This window comes from Apaloderma vittatum, unplaced genomic scaffold, assembly GCF_000703405.1.
Source record: "Apaloderma vittatum isolate BGI_N311 unplaced genomic scaffold, ASM70340v1 scaffold32753, whole genome shotgun sequence".
Taxonomy (NCBI): domain Eukaryota; kingdom Metazoa; phylum Chordata; class Aves; order Trogoniformes; family Trogonidae; genus Apaloderma; species Apaloderma vittatum.
In genome coordinates, this window is record NW_009710648.1 from 17,024 (window position 1) to 38,008 (window position 20,985).

Consider the following 20,985-nt stretch of genomic DNA (forward strand, 5'->3'; position numbering starts at 1 on the left):
TTACAAATGGAATATACCAGTGAAATGGACACTTGGGAATTCAACAAATTATACTTTCTACAACACATCAGAATCTGCAGGTAAACTTCTCCTTCTCTTTTAAGAGTGATGAATGGATAAAGATTTTCTATGTCTTTAACAAGAAATAAAACACAGAATTAACTTTCATGCTTTTCAGATCCAGGAACCAGCACACAGCTTGCTTGTGCTGAAGTTAGTAGTCACTGCTGCAATAGGATGACTCTTTACATTAAGTCAATTTAAGCTCAAGTCAATTAAGTGCTTAAGCATGTGTTTAAATCCAGTCCTATTGAAGGAAGCATTTAAGCATGCTCCTAATTATGATGTACTAATACCAATGGGACTTAGATATGCCCTTTTTCAAGTCTAAGAAAAGAGATGAAGTGGGAGGCTGATGAATGCATCTGTGGCATGGTAAACTGGCACTCTGAGTTCAGTTAAAGAAAAAAACTACAAAGGATGAGACAATTTTTCTAATGCTGATTTCAGGAATGAGGAAATACCTGCATAGGTATTTTTGATGATTGTTCTATTCTGCAGTCAAATCTGAATTTCTCATTCTACAACTCTAGTGAAAAAAACAGGGAAAAATAAGTGGAAAAAAAGAAAAAAATACTTTCTGACTTTTAAAATTTCATTACATTTGTAATTTCAGAAATATCATGATGAGCTCTTCTCTTCTTGTGCTTGTTTGCATGTTACCTGTTTAAAATTTAATTTTTCTTTTATTCTTTTTTAAACTTGCGTGCTTTTAGTATCCATGCAAAAGCAAACAAAAAAAACTTAAGTCATGATACAAGTCATAGGTTAACACAAAGAAATCTTCCTTCTTTAACTTCCACATGCCATTACAGTGGACTGCAAGGGGCTATTAACTTGACAAAGCCTGCAAAGCTATGATTAGGTGCTTACTTCTACACACACAAAAATTTTGGCTAATAGGACAAGGAGCAACTATAAGAAAAAAAATGCCTTTTGAAATATTTTGTGGGGGTTATATAAACAGAAAAATACTTTTAACTCCAGCCACTCTCAAACCACAGACTGAAGACTGTTGCTTTCAATGGGCAATAGAAAGACTTTCATAACTTGCAGTACCAACTGGACCAGGTTGAGCTTCTGAGAAAGGAACATTTTTCAAGGATTTAATTCAATGGGAAATTCCTTAACATGAGTGCTTAAATAAAGTCTCAGCCTACTTTGTAATACCTCTATCCATAGATCTAAAAATGGAATCAGAGAAGAGCACAGGAAAGAAAACCCTTAAAAAGTTAGTTGAAATAGGGGGCTGGTTAGCTCAGTCAGTTGAGTGTGGCGCTAACAACTTCAATGTCGCGAGTTCGATTCCTGTTCAGTCCCCATGTGTTGCCTGATCTAGTCAAGAGGTGGCGTCCCTGGCCACAGGGAGGCTGGATTAAAATGATCGCTAAGGTCCCTTCCAGCCTAGGCCATGCTATTAAAAAAAAAAAAACAAAACCAAAACCCTGAAAAATTAAATTAATGGAGGATAAAATACAAGAAATTTAAAACTAATAGCCTACTTGAGCAACCTGATCTTCTATGACCAAGTGACCCACCTAGTGGATGAGGGAAAGACTGTGGATGTTGTCTACCTGGACTTTAGTAAAGTCTTTGTACGGTCTCCCACAACATTCTGCTAGAGAAGGTGTCGGTTCATGGCTTAGACAGGTGTCCTCTTCGCTGAGTTAAAAACTAGCTGCATGGCCAAGCCCAGAGAGTTGTGGTGAATGGAGTTAAATCCAGTTGTTGGCTCATCACAAGTGGTGCTCCCCAGGGCTCAGTATTGGGGCCAGCTCTTTTTAATATCTCTATCAACATTCTGTATAAGGGGATTGAGAGCGCTCTCAGTAAGTTTCCAGATGACACCAAACTGAGCAGGAACGTTGATCTGCTTGAGGGCAGGAGGGCTCTACAGAGGGATCTGAACAAGCCGGATTGATGGGCCAAGGTCAGTTGTAGGAAGTTCAACAAGGCCAAGTGTCGAGTCCTGCACCTGGGTCACAACAACCCCAGGCAACGTTACAGGCTTGGGGAGGAGTGGCTGGAAAGGTGCCGGGCAGAAAAGGACCTGAAGATGCTGTTGGACAGCTGGCTCAACATGAGCCAGCAGTGTGCCCAGGTGGTCAAGAAGGCCAATGGCATCCTGGCCTGGATCAGAAACAGCCTGGCCAGAAGGACCAGGGAAGGGATCATGCCCCTGTACTTGGCACTGGTGAGGCTGCATCTTGAGTACTGTGTTCAGTTTTTGGTGCTGCAGTACAAGACATTGGGGTGCTGAAGCGAGTCCAAAGAAGGCCAACAAAGCTGGTGAGGGGTCTGGAGACTGTGTCTTATGAGGAATAGCTGAGGGAATGGGAGTTGTTCAGCCTGGAGGAAAGGAGGCTGAGGGGAGACCTTATCCCTCTCTACAACTACCTGAAAGGAGGCTGCAGTGAGGTGGGTGTTAGTCTCTTCTCCCAAGTTACTAGCAATAGGACAAGAAGAAATGGCCTCAAGTTTGCCAGAGGAGGTTTAGATTAGATATTAGGAAAAATTTCTTTATTGAAAGAGTGGTGAAGCATTGGAACAGGCTGCCCAGGGCAGTGGTGGAGGCACTATCACTGGAGGTGCTCAAAAAAACGTCTAGACATGGTGCTTCAGGACATGGTTTAGTGTTCATGGTGGTGTTGGGTTGCTGGTTGGACTTTGGGATCTTAGAGGGCTTTTCCAAATTTAATGATTCATTCTATTCTATTCTATTCTATTCTATTCTATTCTATTCTGTTCTGTTCTGTTCTGTTCTGTTCTGTTCTGTTCTGTTCTGTTCTATTCTATTCTATTCTATTCTATTCTATTCCACTCCACTCCACTCCGCTCCACTCTCCACTCTACTGTATCCTATTTCTATTCTAATTCTATTCTATTCAAAACCTTTTAAAATAGGTGTTTCCAAGAACCGTTTCTTTGCAACTTTCTGCTTTTAGAATGACAGTAATTTCCACTATCCTCACCCTAATCACAAAGATCTCCATCTTAAATTTAACAAACTAGCTGGTCCACGTAATTACCACAATTCACTACTCAAAGAGAAGTGCTGTCATTCATTAAAGTCTATAATAACTCATCTTTACTCATAGCTATTTTAAAAAATAAATAAAATTAAGGTTTGGATAGAATCATAGAATCATAGAATGTTCAGGGTTGGAAGGGACCTCCAGAGATCCTCTAGTCCAACCCCCCTACCAGAGCAGGCTCACTTAGGGCAGGCCATGCAGGAACGCATCCAGGTGGGTTTTGAAGTCTCCAGAGAAGGAGAACTCACAACCTTATTTTGATATTCCTTAAAATTAAGTACTCCTTTTGGAGTCAAAGTGAGTTCCTCCAGTGAGTTCCATGTCATGTAAGATGCACAAAGCATTCACTGTTTTTTTTATTTTCAGGAATTACAATACCATCACTTGCTAATTCCTTCACGAACATAAATCCAGACCACATTGGATTCTATCGGGTGAACTATGATAGTCAAAACTGGGCCAGTATAAACACTCTTCTGGTCAGCAACCACAAAGTGAGTGTCATAACATTAACTTGTCTGGTGGGTCTTGCATAAAGGTCTGCAGAGGCTGTTTTTTTCTGCAAACAATCCATATATCCTTGATCACTCGTTTGCTCTTTTCACACAGATTTTTTCAGCTGCTGATCGTGCAGGGATTTTGGATGATGCCTTTTCTTTAGCAAGGTAAGCTAATTCCCTGCAAAGATCTCAACACAAGGTTTTCCCTTTCCATTGCTTCTTAATTAGAATTAACTCAAGTGGTTGAAAGAAAAATTCTGAGTTTATAAACAAGTCTTAATTTTTTATCACCTTATGCTGTCTTCCAAAAGGGACAAATTCAAGTATGTATTGGCAACTTGCAATACCAATGCAGTCAAGAGAAATGCTTCCCTTCAGTTCACTGGCAGAAAAAGAGGACTTAGAAAGCGGTGATTTTGTCACGTAAGTGACAATAATAGAAGCACTCCAGAAGAAGAAGTTAGGCATCCAAAAACTCAGAGGCATGTCTACAATGCACAGCATGGCATTAGGAAGTTACCACCTCAGCCATCTTGTTTAGAAACTTGCTTGGATACTTCTAGCTCTTGTAGCCAGCCACGCTCACACACGTAAACTTTAGGTGACCTTCTGTGACAGCCTCTAAGCCTGAACCTCCCCAGCCTTTCAAGATGTCTCCAGAGGTAGGAATTCCTTTTCATGTGACAGGAGTCAATGTAGTCAGTTGAGGGGTACCCACTTCTGGGGACACCAGACTACTGCACAATGTGAACAGCCTCCTCACGGCAGTTAAGCATCGATCAACAGTGATCCTTGGTGGTCTCTTTGGAAAACACCTCTTAATTTACATTCCAGCCTATTTTCCCCTTCCCAAAATTCATTATTTCAGACCTTCTAAAGTAAATAGTGTTCTAACATCTTTAAAGAAGCAAGTTCCTCAAATTCATTCAAATAACAGAAGTTATGTTTTCTCCTTCCACAGACCTGGACTTGTGAATTACTCTGTTCCCCTGCAGCTCACAAAATACCTAACAAGTGAAACAGAGTATTTACCCTGGCATAGAGTTATATCATCTGTAACTTACCTCTCCGACATGCTTAAAGATGATACAAATCTCTATCCCCGGTTTCAGGTGATGAAGCAAAAAAAACCACTCCTGCATGGGATCACTGGATATAACAGTTCGGGATCTGTAAAAGCAATGATAGTGAAGCTCAAGTGATTTTAAATGTTACTGAGTTATCAATATTCACTTTTTGTTACTGTACTTTATTTAAAAAGTGATAAAAACTGCTTAGTACTGATCTTTGAATTACCTAAACTCTCAGTTCAGGGTTATGCACTTGGAGGAAAGAAATTATGCCTAATTTTTCTTACAATCCATCACCATAAGTCACAGTACAGACATTTGTTAGCCGAGGCTGCCCTGCATGCAGTAGAGAAACATTTATAGGGCAGCAAAATCTCTGATGCCTGTCCTCAGCACGAAGGATGGCTATATCTCAATGTGGCAGTGAGCAAGCTTGTTAATTGACCTAACGTGCTGAACATGATTTAATGGACAGTAAAATAAGTATTTCCTGAACTCGGCATTATGTCTGGAAAACAGCTGTGGCAGTATGTCCTCACTATATCCCAACCTTCATTCTGGAGCACAGACAAGGCTGGAGATAAACAGGTTGCCTTTGTCCTATCTGTGCATCAGTACTGCAAGCATTCCGACCTGGCACGCTGCGATGATCTGGAAAGATTGCACATGTTTGTGGTACTTTTTGTTTAAGAGGTGCTAGTTATGGGAAAAATTAAGGGGAATAAACTGTAGAAGCAAATATATTGTTATTTAAAGAAATCTACACAAGTAACCAATCCCCTTTTCCTACCTCAGGAATATTTTCGCAACCTGGTAAAACCCATTGTGGATCAACTGCTCTGGAATGATACTGGAGACCATTTGCAGAGGTTGAACAACCATTTTCTTTTTGTATTTCTCATACTATTGATGGATTCAAAGAATGCTAAGCAGTAGGAAAATCTCTTTCTCTCTCTCTCTCTCTTTTAAAGGCTTCTTCGTGCCTCTGTTCTAGACTTTGCTTGCAGTATGGATGATGCAGCATCTTTGAACAACGCTTCTGACCTATTCAATCAGTGGCTACAAGGAAATACGTGAGTGCTCACAGCTTTTGTGGCTGGTGAAGAACATCACAGGTGACTTGGTGATGGATCTCAAGCAGGAAAGGGGGAGGAATATTCAAGTACTGTTTCTTTATTTTAGCATTCCTTCAAATCTCCGACTCCTGGTATATCGCTATGGGATGCAGAACTCAGGCAATGAGACATCATGGAATCAAATGTTCAGGAAATATCAAGAAACTTCACTAGCACAGGAAAAAGACAAGCTGCTGTATGGCCTGGCATCCGTGAATAACATCACCCTTTTGGACAGGTGATTTAAATACACAAAGATTTTTCTTCCCCTACAGAAGCAACTGGTCACCGTCTGCTCATTCCTCTCTCTTCTCTCCCGTGCTGTCGTTTTTGTCAGATTGCAGCATGAGGAATGCAACACATTTTCAAGACCAGTTATCTAACACCCCCCTCTGAGATTGTACTGTAGCAGAAAAAAAGCCTTGCTCCTTTAGTGGAAAGATATTGAACACATGATAGTTTCTGCACACAATCAACAGCCTTCAGTTCTTCCAACAGTGCCTTTACCCTGTGTAATTTTAGGTGCCTGATAGTTAAGCATTGGGAGAAAATTAGTCACCTATATTTCCTCTATAATGAGTGAAGGAAGGCAGGACCACCAGAGCACCGTTTATCCCAGACTAGGAAAGGGACTTAAAATGTATGGGAAGAATAACTTCTGGGGGTTACCAGTCACTCTCCATTGGCTACAGAGGGAGTTTGCCTAGACTAGATGTCTACCTTCCAAGGAGTCAACACTAGGAAAACCTTGGGCAATTGTTACTAACAGGCCTATGAAGGCATCCCTGGGAAGTCACAGCGCTCCCTAAAGTGCTGCACAGAGGTACTTCAGCTGGAACCAGAGGATGTATGTGCTCGTGCTGCCGTGGCATTAATGAGGAGTCTGGATACTGCCCCAGGCAGGTCCGACTGTCAGACTGATCAAGCATCTCCCCAGATTGCCACTCTGCGGAGACACACCAGCTCCCTTGGCCTTGTCTGATAACTTTGCATATAGCTGTATGATGTAGAGGAGATGCAGGCAAACATCTTCACCGGGGCCGCCCACCACTTTGTTGGAGCCCTATCTAAATGTCATGAGATGGAGCAGTCTCTACCTGGAAGAGTTCCAAATTTAAACACGATGAAACAAGGAAGTATAGGAGGTTCAGAAAGAGTAAATATAAGAGTTAGAGGAAATAAAATAGGGGTAGGAGGCAGCTGTGTTCCTAAACACTTGTGACCACAACAGCCATAATCTAAAGCCATTCAGTAACTAATCACTAACACGATTAAGACATGAATTAATGAGCTAGATCAGCCTATATTAGCACAAAATAAAAAATCCCTCTTAAAGCAAGGAGAGTTTGTCTCTTAATTTACTATTAAAATAACAAAGAAGGAGAAAAGAGCAAAGGTTGAGAAAATTGTCCCTTATGTACAGGAAAAAAGAAGACAATCCTTAATCCTAGCACACAGCACCTTAAGAGACTTCCTCTGCAGCTGCTGTTGTGAAGCCACGACCACTCTACTCATCTCCCTGCAAATATGTGAGCTGAGGGATTCCTTCACTTTGTCAGTCAAAACCATTTGTGCTGTAACTGGAAGTATAACTGCAGCATTTGCAGGCATATTATGCCCAAAACAATTGTTATTTCATATGAATAAGAGTTTCAGAACACACAGTGTAGATCCCAGTGTGAGAAAGCCACCTGTGTGTGTCCTCATGGTCCCTATAAAACTTTATAGCACAGACAACTACTTTTTTGTCCCTTGGCTACCTGACCAGGCTGGACTACTGACTGATGCAATCTTTTTTTTAACTACTTGATTAAAATATAGGAATAATAATGGGTTTGGGCTATTTTCAAGTAACTTAGAGACATAAACACTACTTACTAAGAGATGCCTGTTTAGATTTCTTTTAATACAATTATCTCTACACAGTTACCAGCAGATACTTATGTTTTAGATCAGTATACTTCACCTTTAAAATGCCGTAGTAAAAAATAATTTTCCGGCTTGGAAATGGGCTGTTGAGTGTGATGTCAAATACTTGAGACATTAGCATTGGATCATTTCTCGTCATTATCAGTTAAGTCTTCACTGAAAGTGTTAACTTGTTATTTGCTTCCTGTGTTTTTTTCTGAAAGGCTCTCATTGATTCTTATGGCATTTCCCTTAGGTATCTGAAATACATTTACAACACCAGCCTCATCAAAAGCCAAGATGTGTTCACAGTCCTGAGATACATCTCGTATAACACCTATGGGAAAACAATGGCCTGGGACTGGATACGACTTAACTGGGAGTACTTAGTTGACAGGTATGCTCATGAACTCATTGGAAACCTTATGTCTACATCCACCTGCGTATCTTCTTATATGCCACACTCTTCCATGTTTTCACTACACAGCTCTAATCACTGGCCTTTGGTAATGAAAACTGAAAGTGTATTCAACACAATTATATCCATCTGCTGTGAAAAAGTACTTTGCTGCTAACTTGAAAACCATTCTTTCCCTAAATGATCATAGAAAGTCATACCAAAGCCAAAGAAATCTGGTTATTGCATGGAAATGAGTCAGTCATTCTTTCTATTGATTTCATAGCAAGAAGAGAGTGTATAGCTTTTTTTTTTTTAATTCCTTCTAGTGGTAACAGCAAGCAGTGGATGTAAGGTGAGCAGTGGAAGTAATAGCAAACCTTTTAAGCTTTGCTCCTCCCTATTTGAGTGACCTTCCTCTCCTTCCTTCTTCTTTCAAAGCACTTGGTGAAGGCACAGAGGCAAAGCATAAATGCAAGCCTAGAGCATTTATTTTGCTGAGCAGTGATAGACCTAATTTCCAGCATGAGACAATGTCATTAATTAAAAAAAAACAAAAGCAGACAAAAAAAACCAAAAAAACCCAGAAGAGATGACTCCATTAGTAAATATGAACAGCACAGATATTGTTTAATTTTTCAAGTATTTCCCAAATGCTGAAATCCGAATGCCTGTTTCATTGTAGCACACTTAGAAGTTTAAGCTTCAGATAGTTGCTTCTCCCTTTTCTTTTTCAATGGTTTTGATTCAAACACTCTTTATTAAATTGGTTTTCTAGATTCACCATCAATGACAGAAACCTTGGTCGAATAGTAACTATTAGCCAAACCTTCAACACAGAGCTTCAGCTTTGGCAGGTATGGTGACAGCACTTCTCTTGGGTTTAAGTCAATATATATAACAGTCTGCTGGCTAGGAAACTCAACTTTTTATCCTGTAAATGTGTAAAGTAGTATGAGCTACCGTAAAATTACCCCAGTGCTACTATCCTGAGCTTAAATATCTCTCCCAGCCAAATTTTCCTTGACCAGGTCACCCTAAAAAAAACACTTAGCAGCATTATTTACTTAATAACAATTCTTTTTCTCTCTCTTTTCCAGATGGAAAATTTCTTTGAGAAATATCCTAATGCTGGGGCCGGAGAATCGCCCAGGAGTCAGTCAATTGAGCAGGTGAAGAACAACATCGAATGGCTAAAAGTAAACAAGGAGGAAATACGAACATGGCTAGAATCACAGTTAAGCCCTTAAAGTCTTACTTTGTTAAAAATACCAGTCGCTCCTTCTGGGCACTCGGATCCTCAGAGATATTTAGTGATGTGGATTTCTCACCGGGGTACCTTAGAGGACCAAGGCTTAACGTTTTTTCTAAAAACACCACTGCCAAAGCAATATTTGTGTAGTTGCCGATCCCAGATCCTGCCAGCACTTGTGTGCAGGAATAGCTTTATATTTTGAGAGATTAATTTGTTTGAACAAACAAATATTTAAAGTTACTCAAGCAGAAGTGATGGCAGAACTGGGAACATCACTGATCAAGCTGGTCTCAGTCTTTCCGCATACCACTGAGAAGCTACTTCCTGGTTCTCACAGAAGTGTGTCTCGTACACTCAGGGATTCCTTTCCAAGCACACCCCACAGGACCTTTCCCTTGAAGGAAAGGGAATTAAGCAGTAATTTTAACATTGTCTGAAAATCATCCTCTGTATTTATAGCTGTAAAAATTCTACATTTGGGATTTATCTTTGCATTCTGATACTATGGAAGCACGAGTTAAGCCTCCTTCTCCATTGGTTTCTGAAGTTTAACTACCAGTACACAAGGGATCAATATTATCAGCTCCTTTTACAATGTTATTAAATGGGGTTCTGTAGGCTGAGCTGCGGGTCATTTTGGGGTTTTTTTTTGTCTTATTTCTAAATCTTCTCAAAAGAACTTTTGGCAGCCGCTACTGTAAACAAGACATATTTACTGTCTCTTTTCTTAGGGAAAAATAAAATTTAAAAAATCTACCTGGAAACCTTTGTCTCTTCCTAATAAAGTGGCAAAACTGCCTGGCATGTAGAAAAGCAGCTGTTATACAGCTCAGCTATGCCATACATGTATTTTCAGTGACCTTTGAAAAAACTGCTGTCTCCTCTCAGAAAATGAAAAAAAAAAAGAGGCAGATTCAGGCAGAGGGAGCAGATGAGTCTCACTGCTGCAGTTCATTCTGCTGCAGAAGTAGAGGCCGCAAAGAAACAACTCTCGGTCCCAAGTGTCTCTGTCACTACAATGCTGGAGATGGCAGCAGGACTGCTCTGCCTGCCCCTCCCAGTCTGGGAGCTGGCGTGCCTGGGAGTTCCCAGGTTTCCATGTGCTGTGTCCTGACACCCTTACAGGCAGCCACCCCATCTTCCTCACCTTCTCCCTGGTCTCCTGAGCAGAAAGGTGCAGCAGAAGGGAACCATCTAGATCCAGTCCCTGTCCAGATGCCTTGAGAACAGGACCACAGAGCACCTCATAGCAGGTAGCCCTGGGAGGCATAAGGCACAGCAGTCGGGATGGAATGACAGAAGCATGGAAAAGCACTTCTCCTCCTTTCATCCTGCAATGCTATTCAAAGGGAAAGTTACAGACATTGAGGAAATGGCTCTAACATAGAGAAATCCTGGAGTACAGGCTCTGCCTGCCTCTGGTCCTTGCTACAGCACAGAGAGCTCCAGAGAATCTTGTATAGTTCCAGACAGAAACCCTTTACGCCTCTCCCCAATGAGAGTCAGGGCTAGGACTGTTTTGGGCCTCTCCCTAGATACCCAAATAGCTGCGACAAGCCCAGACAAATCTGGTGACCAAGTCAGTTGTTCTGTCAAAGGGAAATGTCAGTCATTTGCCTCCCGCAAACAAAACATGACAGGATTTTGAGTAACAGTGTTTACAACTTGCTACAGATCCCAGCTGCTTTTTAAGGTAAAGAGGTGGCAAAGGGCCAGGCAATTTCTTCCAGTTCTTCTTCTTGCTCAGATGACACACAGAGGGCAGTGAAAGTGAAGCAGCTGCCCACACCCAAACTACAAGCAGCTCAGCACACAGGGAGCAGGCTGTCCTTGGGCAGCTGCCTGCTCAGGAGGACAGCTAGCAACTCACCTTCATGATTGTAGTTTCAATGAGAGAGTTGAAGGAGCAGAAGCCAAACAACAGCTCTCTTTCAAGGTCACAAACTGGTTTGGTAGTATCAACTTGTAATACTAGCAGTGTGTTGCACAACAGAATTATGAGCGCAGAGAAGTTTCCTGTGCAATGCCAGTTAACTCCAGCTGGCCATGATGTGCAACAATGCAAAACCGATATGAAGGTGTTGAAGCACAGAGCTCAGTTGTCTTCTGTTTCAGAGCTCATTTAATGAAATTTGCAGAAAGAACTGATTAACTACTCTGCCACAATTTGCTGTAGATGGAAAAGTATGAGTACTATGGGAAAGAGAAAAGATAAAAGTAGTTTCTTTAAGAGATTTCTCTCCTTTGTTAGATGTAGCTCCTACTCCCATTGATCAGGATGGCCAACATTGTCAGCTACAGTGATAGAATTTCATCAAAGAAAATGTAACAAGTAATGAAAATTTTCTGTGGTGCTGGAAAGCTACAGCAAAAGCAGCCTTCATTCAAATCATAAAAACATACCACTGTTCAAGATAAGGCACATATTGGTAGCACTGTGTATTGCCATACTAGAAAAAGCAAAAAAGATCAGTCAGAGAGAAACAAAAAAAATACCACTGAGGCAAAGAACAAGCAGGAAGCCAAGGACAAGCCTGAACAACTACTGGGCTCATGACTGTGAGTGAACAGAGGAGAGAAGGGGATTTAAATAGGGAACCAAGAAATTGCTGCCTGTCATTTGATTCTTACTCTGTTCAGGAAGATGAGACCACGTGCAGCTTTTGTGCCTGAGCCACGCTGGATCAGAGAGATATTTGACTAATACTTGAATACTTCTGATGTTACAGAAAGGTTAGCTGGATTTCTACACTGATCTTAAGTGGGTAGATGAATATGGAAGTAAATCTGAAAGCCCTAGAAGAAGGCTATTTTATGGTAGGGTAGAGGTTCTGTCAATTTTAAATAATGTTCTCTAGATTACGCAGTGCTCTCGCTACCTTTAAATGGCTCATGGAGAATGTACTGTATGGCATGTGCCTCTTTCAGATTGTTTGTCCTAGACGGATAACAAATCTGGTACATGCTAAATCTTTCGGTCAGGAACTAGTGCATTTACAAATGGTCTGCGATAAGCTTAAGAATGCCAATTTGAAACTGAATCCAAAGAAATGTGAACTGTTTTAAAAAGAGATTATTTTCCGTCGGTCATTCGATCAGCGAGGAAGGAATTTCCACTGATAAAGCCAAGTGAGGGAGTGCAGAACCAGCTGGCCCCTTAGATCCACACAGCTTGCTGGGGCTCTGCTGTTTCTATTGTACCACAGCAAAAGCTGTTGCACGCAGTGAGGTAGAGAAACGCTTTGAGTAATCAAAGTGCAATGTGGTGGAGTTAAAGAGGGGCCGCTTCTGACTCTCGCAGTGTTGCCTTACACTAGCTCTGCAAATCCTCATATCAGCCACAGCTGTGCGTCCTATAGAGCCTGAGCCCACAGGCCCCAGGAGGCTGTAAGCCCGATAGACACATGAAAATGCTTTATCTTGATGATTCAGGTAAGGAAACAACTGAAGACATTGTATTACGGCACAGAACGAAAAATGAATAGCACCAATGCGAACACCGAGGCGTCTACATCTTCCCAGCTGAGTTGGTTTCTAAAACAGCAATTAAAATTGCTACAAAGTATGCAGACATAAAAAAATACTATCTCTGTACCGTGTGTCTCACTGTTGAAATAGGACATGATTAGGAAGTATCACTCCAGTCTTCCCATAATGACCAGCGTCATTTCTTGGCTACTACCATTTTGGATGACAGCATCTTCCAGGAGCTTTTGGTACTCAAGGTGAAAGGGAAAAAGATAGCTTGTGATGGGCATAGGAAAGACCAGCTAAACAGGATCAGAAGGATAAGTTCTTATCCTGTTGCTAGCAGCAGCCATACTATACCACCCAATTAAAAATTCATCTTGTGTTCTAGGTATCCAATTCATTATTGTTCATAATTCGTAATTGTAAAGTTAGTCAAATAAGGTTATGTTTGCTTTCCCAAGTGTTTAGGCAGAAGCCAGCTGACCCGGAGATACTTCAACTTCACATCCATACCTGCAGCAGCTGAACGTATGCCTGTATGTGGAAAACTGAAAGATATAGCTTTAGTACTACAGTGGTTCATATGGCTGCCCAGATATCTGACCTTTCCCAATATGTGCTTCAGAAAAAAACCACAAATCTACTTATAAAAGCATATGAAATGTGTTTGGTTAAGATAAGTCCAAGAGTTTCTGGCTTCCCAGCATATATTCTAAGGAGTTGTGAGGGAATCACAGAATCATAGAATGGCCTAAGCTGGAAGGGACCTTAGAGATCATTTTAATCCAGCCTCCCGGCTGCCAGGGACGCCACCTGTCGACTAGATCAGGCAATACATGGGGACCAAACGGGAAAATCCTGAAAAATATGACACCATTCTTAAGTAGCACTCACTAGTTGTTTCAGTAATCCCTCACCTGCAGAAAATCTTTCCATATGAACCCTCTCTTCTTCACAAATTGATGTCCAGAGACTGAGATCAAGCTGATACCTGCTTGCTGGTGGTTTAATGATGCTGAGACAATGTACAGATGGTCTCAAGAACAAGGCAGTAAGTGAAAGGAGGACTAGAATCTAACTCTTCAAAACGACGACTGGGGATATAGGGTCATTGTTCATAGTAAGAATCAGAAGTTAACCTGAAAGAGATGTTGCAGTTCTAAGTGTGATATCTACCATACAGCCTTCGCTCCAGCTTAAACCATCAATGTTGGTTTTCCTTTGGAGATGGATGAAGTGGCCGAGTGACCTCTAAATACCCTTTCCAGCACTTCTGAATTTTTTTAATTGTTTGCAGTGAACAAGAGACTGGTCACTGATATGGTTTCTTCCAAGGAATGCAAGGCCAAGCACAGATAATGAAGTTTTGCCATTCCAGAGTTTCCATTCTGTATCGCCTGCTGTCAAATGCATCCACACTCCACAGGTCAGCAAAAAAGCCTCTCCAGCAGGGAACTGCATACCACAGAGCTAGAGGTCTCATACCTGCAGCAGTTCTGCAGCTCTGTGGTGGTTTTTTATGTCTTTTACAAAGAGGGAGCCTGAAACCAAACAACTGCAAGATGCTTTCTGGGGAAGGCAGTTAATATAATTATTAGCCCAAGAAAAAGTTGCACAGTGTTATGGCAAAGAAGGTGTTAAGCTGTAGGTCAAGTTCTTATGAGCCAGAAGAGTTGCTGTGGCAGTCTGAAAAGCAGATTTTCCAGGTGTCTGGTGGGCAGCCAAAACCTGATTTGATTCATTTATTTTAGCAAACAGTCACTTTCAGCAAACTGAAATTATGGCCCACCCAGGTTTGTTAAGCAAATTCAGCTGAAGAAAAACCTCTGATGGGAAGTCATCACTCTCTCTTTCTCTTGGGCTGGAGCACTTGCAAGCAAAGCAAGCAGATCAAGGCTCAGTCCTGCCTCCTCCACAGAAATGCGCGTGAACTCTTCCACATGACTATACCGGGCCTGGTCTTCCAAATTCTCCCATGGTACTTAAATAATAACTAGGATCAAAAGCAAACTAGTAACTTTCTAGTTTGGTGCTTCACATGATCACCTGAGAGCATAGGATTGCCAGACTCATATCTTACTGCTAAGTTAAGTTGGATGTCTTCAACAGAAGTTGCTATAAGCTCAGATCTGCATTAATAGGCCCTAAGTAATCAGAAGTGTAAGGAAGCACTGTTCCGTAGCACAGTGATTTGAGCAACAGCCTGAAAGGGCAGACATGCGGTTTAGAATTCTCTCCAGCAGAAACAATAATTCACCAAGTCTTCCACCTCCCGCACGGGGTCTCCAATCACTTCTCCTCCCGTGCTCTTGTAAATACAGCCCTTCTTTTACTTTACCACCTCAAGGATTCCAAATCAGAAGGGTCAGTCCTGTGAAATGGAACATTTCTGTGTCAGGCGAGACAAGATTTCAGCTTTTCCTCAGCAGAAAACAAAGCTTCATTCAAGCTGCAGAGACTCACTCCCCTCCTCCCAAGTTCAGGAGAAAAACAAACAAACAAAAATGTACTCCCCCAGAGAATGCCCCAAAATAACATGACTGTCGGCCTCACATACAGGCTGTTGAACTCCCTGGCCAGACTGCAACAGAGGAAAGACAAGCTCCAGGCATTAAAGTGAAACAAAGCAAAGCAGGAGGTGAACTGAAGCAAACTGCACCCTCAGGTATCACCCTGGCCACAAAACAGAAGCGCACAATTGCGCAGTTTGAGAAAGGCTGATACAAGCAGGGACTGGTTTCAATGAACATCAAGCCAGTCACCGCATATTACAAAAACGGATCCGGCAGCGTAGCCAGGAATGTGTAATTAGCTCTGAAACAACACAACTGAGGGGAAGGTCAGCCACAGCTACGATTGGTCTGCAGGAAGGGAAATCAGGTAGGATGCCAAACAACACGTCTTGGTTAGTGCTAGAGTGGCCCAATCAGAAAAGACGAAGGACGTTACTTGTGCAAGCATGGTGCTGTGCTAATATGCCAATATCAGCGCCGTCTCTCTGTTCCTGAGCCCCGGCCAGATGGCTCCATACACCCTCTCCTCGTGTCTGCAGATATATGGCTGCAAGAGAACAGAGCAAGGCAAGAAACGTTTGGCCGTCTTTGCATTTTGAAAGAACCGAGAACACCACAGTTGGCCAAAACAATCTACTCTTTTTGATCTAGTGGGTGGCCAGGTTTACTCAGGAAAAAATTTTTAGTGTACTTTCTGGCCTGTCGAAATGAACACGGGAACAATGTGTAGAACAGGAGAACAGTGAAGAAGTTAAGTTTCCAAAGCAGGTTGACACAGGTGTCCTAGTGACAGAAACAGCCTGTTTTGTTTATTTAAACACAACGAGTTTAGATGTTAAGAGTTCTTCAAAAAATATTTAAGAGTTCTTTGGAAAATATTGAAGGGGTTTTTATTATTTTTGCTAGAACTCCTTTCATAGGATATTAATGCAACCTGTCAAAGACAAATCAGATGGGAAATATTAAGGACAGAAAACAGCAATCATCTGAAAATGTATTAGTGAAGTGTCATTAGGTTTTTACTACAGGCAATGTATTGCTCCAAAAATATATGTTCAAGTAAAACATAAATTTCCTACTATAATTAGGAGCTATTGCTCAAATGTTTCTTAAAATGCAGCTAAAAAAAATTTTGACCTATTTTCTGTGTGCTCTAGAAGAAACTGAATATTGGTGGTGTGGGAAATGTGGTTTGTCTATGTGTTGCCTAAACTCACACGGTTAAACAAATGGTTTAGCAATGGAAATAAATAGGATAGCCACCCAGATGCATCATAGTGATGAACTTTCTTTCTTTTCATTAAGGAAATTTAAAAAAAACTCCTTTATGGGAGATGGAGGACGTGCCCCGAAGTTTTTCCCCGTTTTTATTTCTCCACAGCGTAGTAAGAGCAGCCTCTAGTGACAGTTGGTAGCCATTACATTTAATTATATTGGCTTTGACACAGCATGCATGCTTACGGAAACACTTAACTATTTGTAATACATCTTAAAAAACCAAACAAAGTTGCCTTAGAGAACTTGTGAACAGCACCAGTGATTAAGCACACAGGTACTTCTAAGTAACGTCACATAAGACAAGCTAGAATAAATGGCAATCATTAAAGCTAAAATTTGTAGGCATGAGAAAAAATAAAACCCAACCCACAAAACAAACCTCTATGTCACTTTTGAAGATTACCTTCAACTATTTGAGCTATCAGAAATTGCCGAAAATGCAAGTTCTGTTTCAAAAAGCAGCGGGCAGTGCTAGAAAGGGCCGAGAAGCCAAAAAATCAGAACTTGAGACAGTCACAGAGAGCTGTGTAAGTGCCTGTAATCAGCAGACACGCTGGACTCTGTCGTGATGGCTATTTTACCTCACACATTTGTTTGCAACTTGAAACAAAACAGAATAAAGACTTCCTAGCAAAACCAGCCATATGTAATTTGCAGCAACTATAAATGCTCATAAACTCCCTTACACCATCCTGAGCCAGGTATATGTTAGCTTTTTCCACCTATAGCAACTGAGGCATTAAAAAGATATTACTTCTTCTTGCTAACTTGACTTTCTTTAGGAACACACACACACAAACACTTGTGTTTTGAGGGGTTGTGGAAACAAGTGTCTGCCTGTGATCGTGCTGGGTAACTTGCTGTGCTCAGCAAAATGCTGAGGGGCCATGGCAGGACCCTCGCTGCCAGGGGAGTGGCAGGGAACGGCAGGGCTGGGGCTGCAGAACCGCTTCCCTCCAGAGGCTGTCTCCCCCTCAGGCCTGTCAGTAGCCCACAACAAAGCTCTCAACATTTCCAAAACAGGCTCGTGTTTGGTGGGGGTTTTTTTAATCCATTGCTTTTGGAAGTCACATGTTCTTTTATATCTCCCTGAGAAGAGGCTGGGAAATATTTGGTTAAGAAACCTCAGTACCTGCCTTTCAGTCATTACTTCATTTACAGAAGACTGAATCAGCCACCACTACCTGTGGCGGCTGTTCTCCTGCAGACTGGCTCAGGCCTCCAGAGAACTGCTCTGGACGTTCGAGCTTCGCTTACAGAAAATGGACCCAGGCTCACGGTCATAACTGTGTCTGTAGCCTCAGCACAGCATTTAAAAAGGGAGGCTGAAGAGAAAGATTAAGGCCTGGAAATGGTATCCCAGCCAGGTGTCAGGCACCTGTCCCCTTGGGCAGCCAAGCAGGCAGGCAGGGAGGGAGGAGAGGCCACCAGAGGGATGGGCCTCCCTCTCATGGCTGATTTCCCACAGGCTATGGTGAATAAAGCCCTGCACCCACTGCTGGGGCAGAGTCTGCCCTGACAGTAATAAGGATTTGGAGCACAAGATCCCTGTATTCAAACATGTCTCCTACTCAAACATGTCCCCTCACACCTATGTCCTCTGGTGGGGTAGCCTTGCTCTTAGGCCACCTGAGGAGGGCAAGGCTGCTTCTAGATACTCATCTCACACCAGCTGAGCTGCAGATTTTCTCTTTGAAAGTAAAAAAGCCTCTTCCTGAGAGCATGGGTGGAGGGCTCAGCCCTGCCGCTGGGCTCTGGGTGACAGCACCATTGTGCCTCCACAACATGGGCCCTCTGGGGCAGCTCTGGCTTCATGTCACATCAGCCATAGGGCTGTGAGGTCACTTCAAAACCCTCAAGGATGTCACTGCCTCAGCTTCCCTCATGGGCTCTCCCCAGAGGGGTTACCTACGGCCACTCTGCGTCCTCACTGCGGTGGGGACAGCAGCAGTGCTGGGCGATGAGCTCAGCCCAAGGGTAGGGTGGCCAGTCCCAGCACAACACATCATTCCTGGCCCTCCTGAGGCTGCCATCATGAGAGAGACCTCTCTTAGGGCAGGAAGAAGCCTCTCCACATGGTGGTCAGGACTGCAGGAGGGAGGAAGAAAGGCCCTGCCACCATACCGTGTGGTCCCTGCCGTGAGGTTAGGCAACAAGACAGACCTTCGGCCCTCTGCACCATCGGTGTGCAAGGGAGGGCGGGGGCGAGTGGCTGGGGCCACTCTCGTTACAGGCACTCATCGGAGGCTAATCCAATCATCCCACTAATGAAATCAGGCTGCGCTGCTAATGAAATCACCCTGCAGCGGCTAGCGTTGCTGCTCTCAGCATCGGGTTGGCCACGCTGGTGGGTAACCTCTTCTGAGAGCCCCCTAAACCGGCTCCTGCTGGTGGGGACAGGCAGCAGGCCCATGGCCAGTCACATTTCCTTGAGAAGCACTTTGCTTCTGATACTACTATGCCCATGTGGTAGAATGTGGCTGAGAAGAATGCTAATGCTCTTCCTTTTTAATGTCGTTTTGCTAAGGAGACTTTTGAAGACATCACAAAATATGCCATATTGATATTTTTTTACTTTAAAAGCTGCTGGATGTAGGGGAGCAATCCTGAAATGTCTGGGCCATGTTTGGGATGAGGTCTATCTTTAGTTGGATTTATTATTTTTTTTTCAAACCACTTGGAACTGAAAGAAACTAATGAGACAGTGATAACAGTATTGTTTTTATGAAACCTGTTCACAAGTCTTTGCAGACTTTAGCATTCTGTGAGCTAGTGTGCTTCTCCAAAGGTCTGCCAGTTAATTGGTGCATTGTTTAAGGGAAGGTTTAAATGGTGTAGGAGGCATAAGCCTTTGTAAATAATATTATCTTAAATGCAGAAGGCCTTATCATGCTCTCCTTGCTCAGGCAAATCGCCTCACAAGATCATCTAGAGTTTTGTCTGAGCAGGCAGCACAAAATCAAATCCATAATGAGCTAACCGCTTAATTGAGTGGTACAGAAAAAGACATCCAAGCAGTTTTCGGTCACATCTGCTAGACATCAGTACTGCTGTGGTCTCACTAGAGGGAGCAATTTATTTTGAAATATTAGTCAATATTAGCTCAGTGCTTAGCTGGGCCACGAGTGGGTCAAAATTAAGAAGACTTTTCTGAAGTAAATACACATCTTAAGATAAAAAGACAAACAAGGGGAATAGGGAAATGAAAAGACAGCACTACTTAAAAATCCTAACTTCTGAAGCAATTAGTTGTAAACAGAAAAAGGAATCTGTGCAACATATGGAGATGATTTTTTCTGTTGTTTTTCCTGCTGAAACACCTACAGTAGAGGTTTTGCCCCTGTTTCCAGTAAAGGTTCCTGTTTTCAGGGATTACAGATCATTTTGGTTGGCCCTCGATGTGAAGTTTTACTTTTATTTTAAAACATGGATAGAGCTATTCTCTTTTTTATCATAGGCTGTAAAGGGAAATAAATTCCCAGATGCTGCAAGATTCTTAGAAGTATTGCTAGCACTCAGGGTCTGTCAACATTTCCATCTTAAATCATTATTTAATGTTGAGTCATAAACACCTTTCCGTAAACATTTATTTAGTGCCTGACAAGGTCTCTACTCTAGAGGGGCAGGGGGTGGTGTAGCTCAAAAAACGCAGAGATTTAAACTATTTTTAATTATATCTTTAAAGACTCTGTTCTAAATCTGTCATGCTTCAATGCTGTCCTTATTCAGAGTCTATATCAGGGTAAGTTTGTTCTGGACTTGTACAGTGCCTGGCACAGTAAGGTTCTCAGAGACCCGAGGCACTGCAGCGAAAGCAAATAATACGGATTTAATACTGACTGTGTTTATGCAGTCTGACCCTGAGTACCGCTTAGCTCCTGGGTTCTGCTGTCTGTCTCAGCTACATCTTGACTCTGTGTTGGGATGAAATGTGGAAATGCAATCCCTCTGCTTTGTCCCCTGCCTGGTCTGGAGTGAAGAAAGGGGGTTTGCAGGCTGTGAGGGAACAAGACTAACCCCTACAGGGTGCAGTAATACGGAACACCCCGTCCCACAGGCAAGATGCAGCTGCCAGGAATTAATCCTTCCTCACAGAACTGAAATGATCAGCCTTGCCTATCTATGTGTGCGCAGAAGTTAGCTCTTTGTTTCACACGTTCAGCAAAGAGTCACTGGATGTAAAATGACTGAGTCTGTTTGCTCCAGTGAGTTTTGGACATAACCTTTAAACACCCTAAATCTGCCTTCTGATCTGCTTAAGAGGAACCTTCTCTCTAGGGAGCACCAAGACAGGAGCTGAAAATGTCTACATGTTAGTAAGCAAGGTATCATCATCACCTCCCATGATATCTATTAGACCAAAGTAATCGTAGCCAGCAGGAA

The 20,985-nt window shown here is 42.4% G+C and overlaps 1 protein-coding gene across 1 annotated transcript in view; it reads left to right on the forward strand.

The window, feature by feature from the left end:
* ENPEP (glutamyl aminopeptidase (aminopeptidase A)) overlaps positions 1-9,461 on the forward strand; it is a gene marked incomplete at its 5' end in the record, with an annotated part of 25,247 nt that extends 15,786 nt beyond the window's left edge. Inside the window, 10 exons of the mRNA XM_009867337.1 lie at positions 1-80; positions 3,462-3,589; positions 3,705-3,760; positions 4,557-4,707; positions 5,461-5,534; positions 5,637-5,738; positions 5,848-6,018; positions 7,945-8,085; positions 8,864-8,942; positions 9,186-9,461. Coding sequence (XP_009865639.1) covers positions 1-80; positions 3,462-3,589; positions 3,705-3,760; positions 4,557-4,707; positions 5,461-5,534; positions 5,637-5,738; positions 5,848-6,018; positions 7,945-8,085; positions 8,864-8,942; positions 9,186-9,335 — 1,132 coding nt within the window. The remainder of the gene's footprint in view (positions 81-3,461; positions 3,590-3,704; positions 3,761-4,556; positions 4,708-5,460; positions 5,535-5,636; positions 5,739-5,847; positions 6,019-7,944; positions 8,086-8,863; positions 8,943-9,185) is intronic.
* Between the last annotated feature and the right edge of the window lie 11,524 nt (positions 9,462-20,985).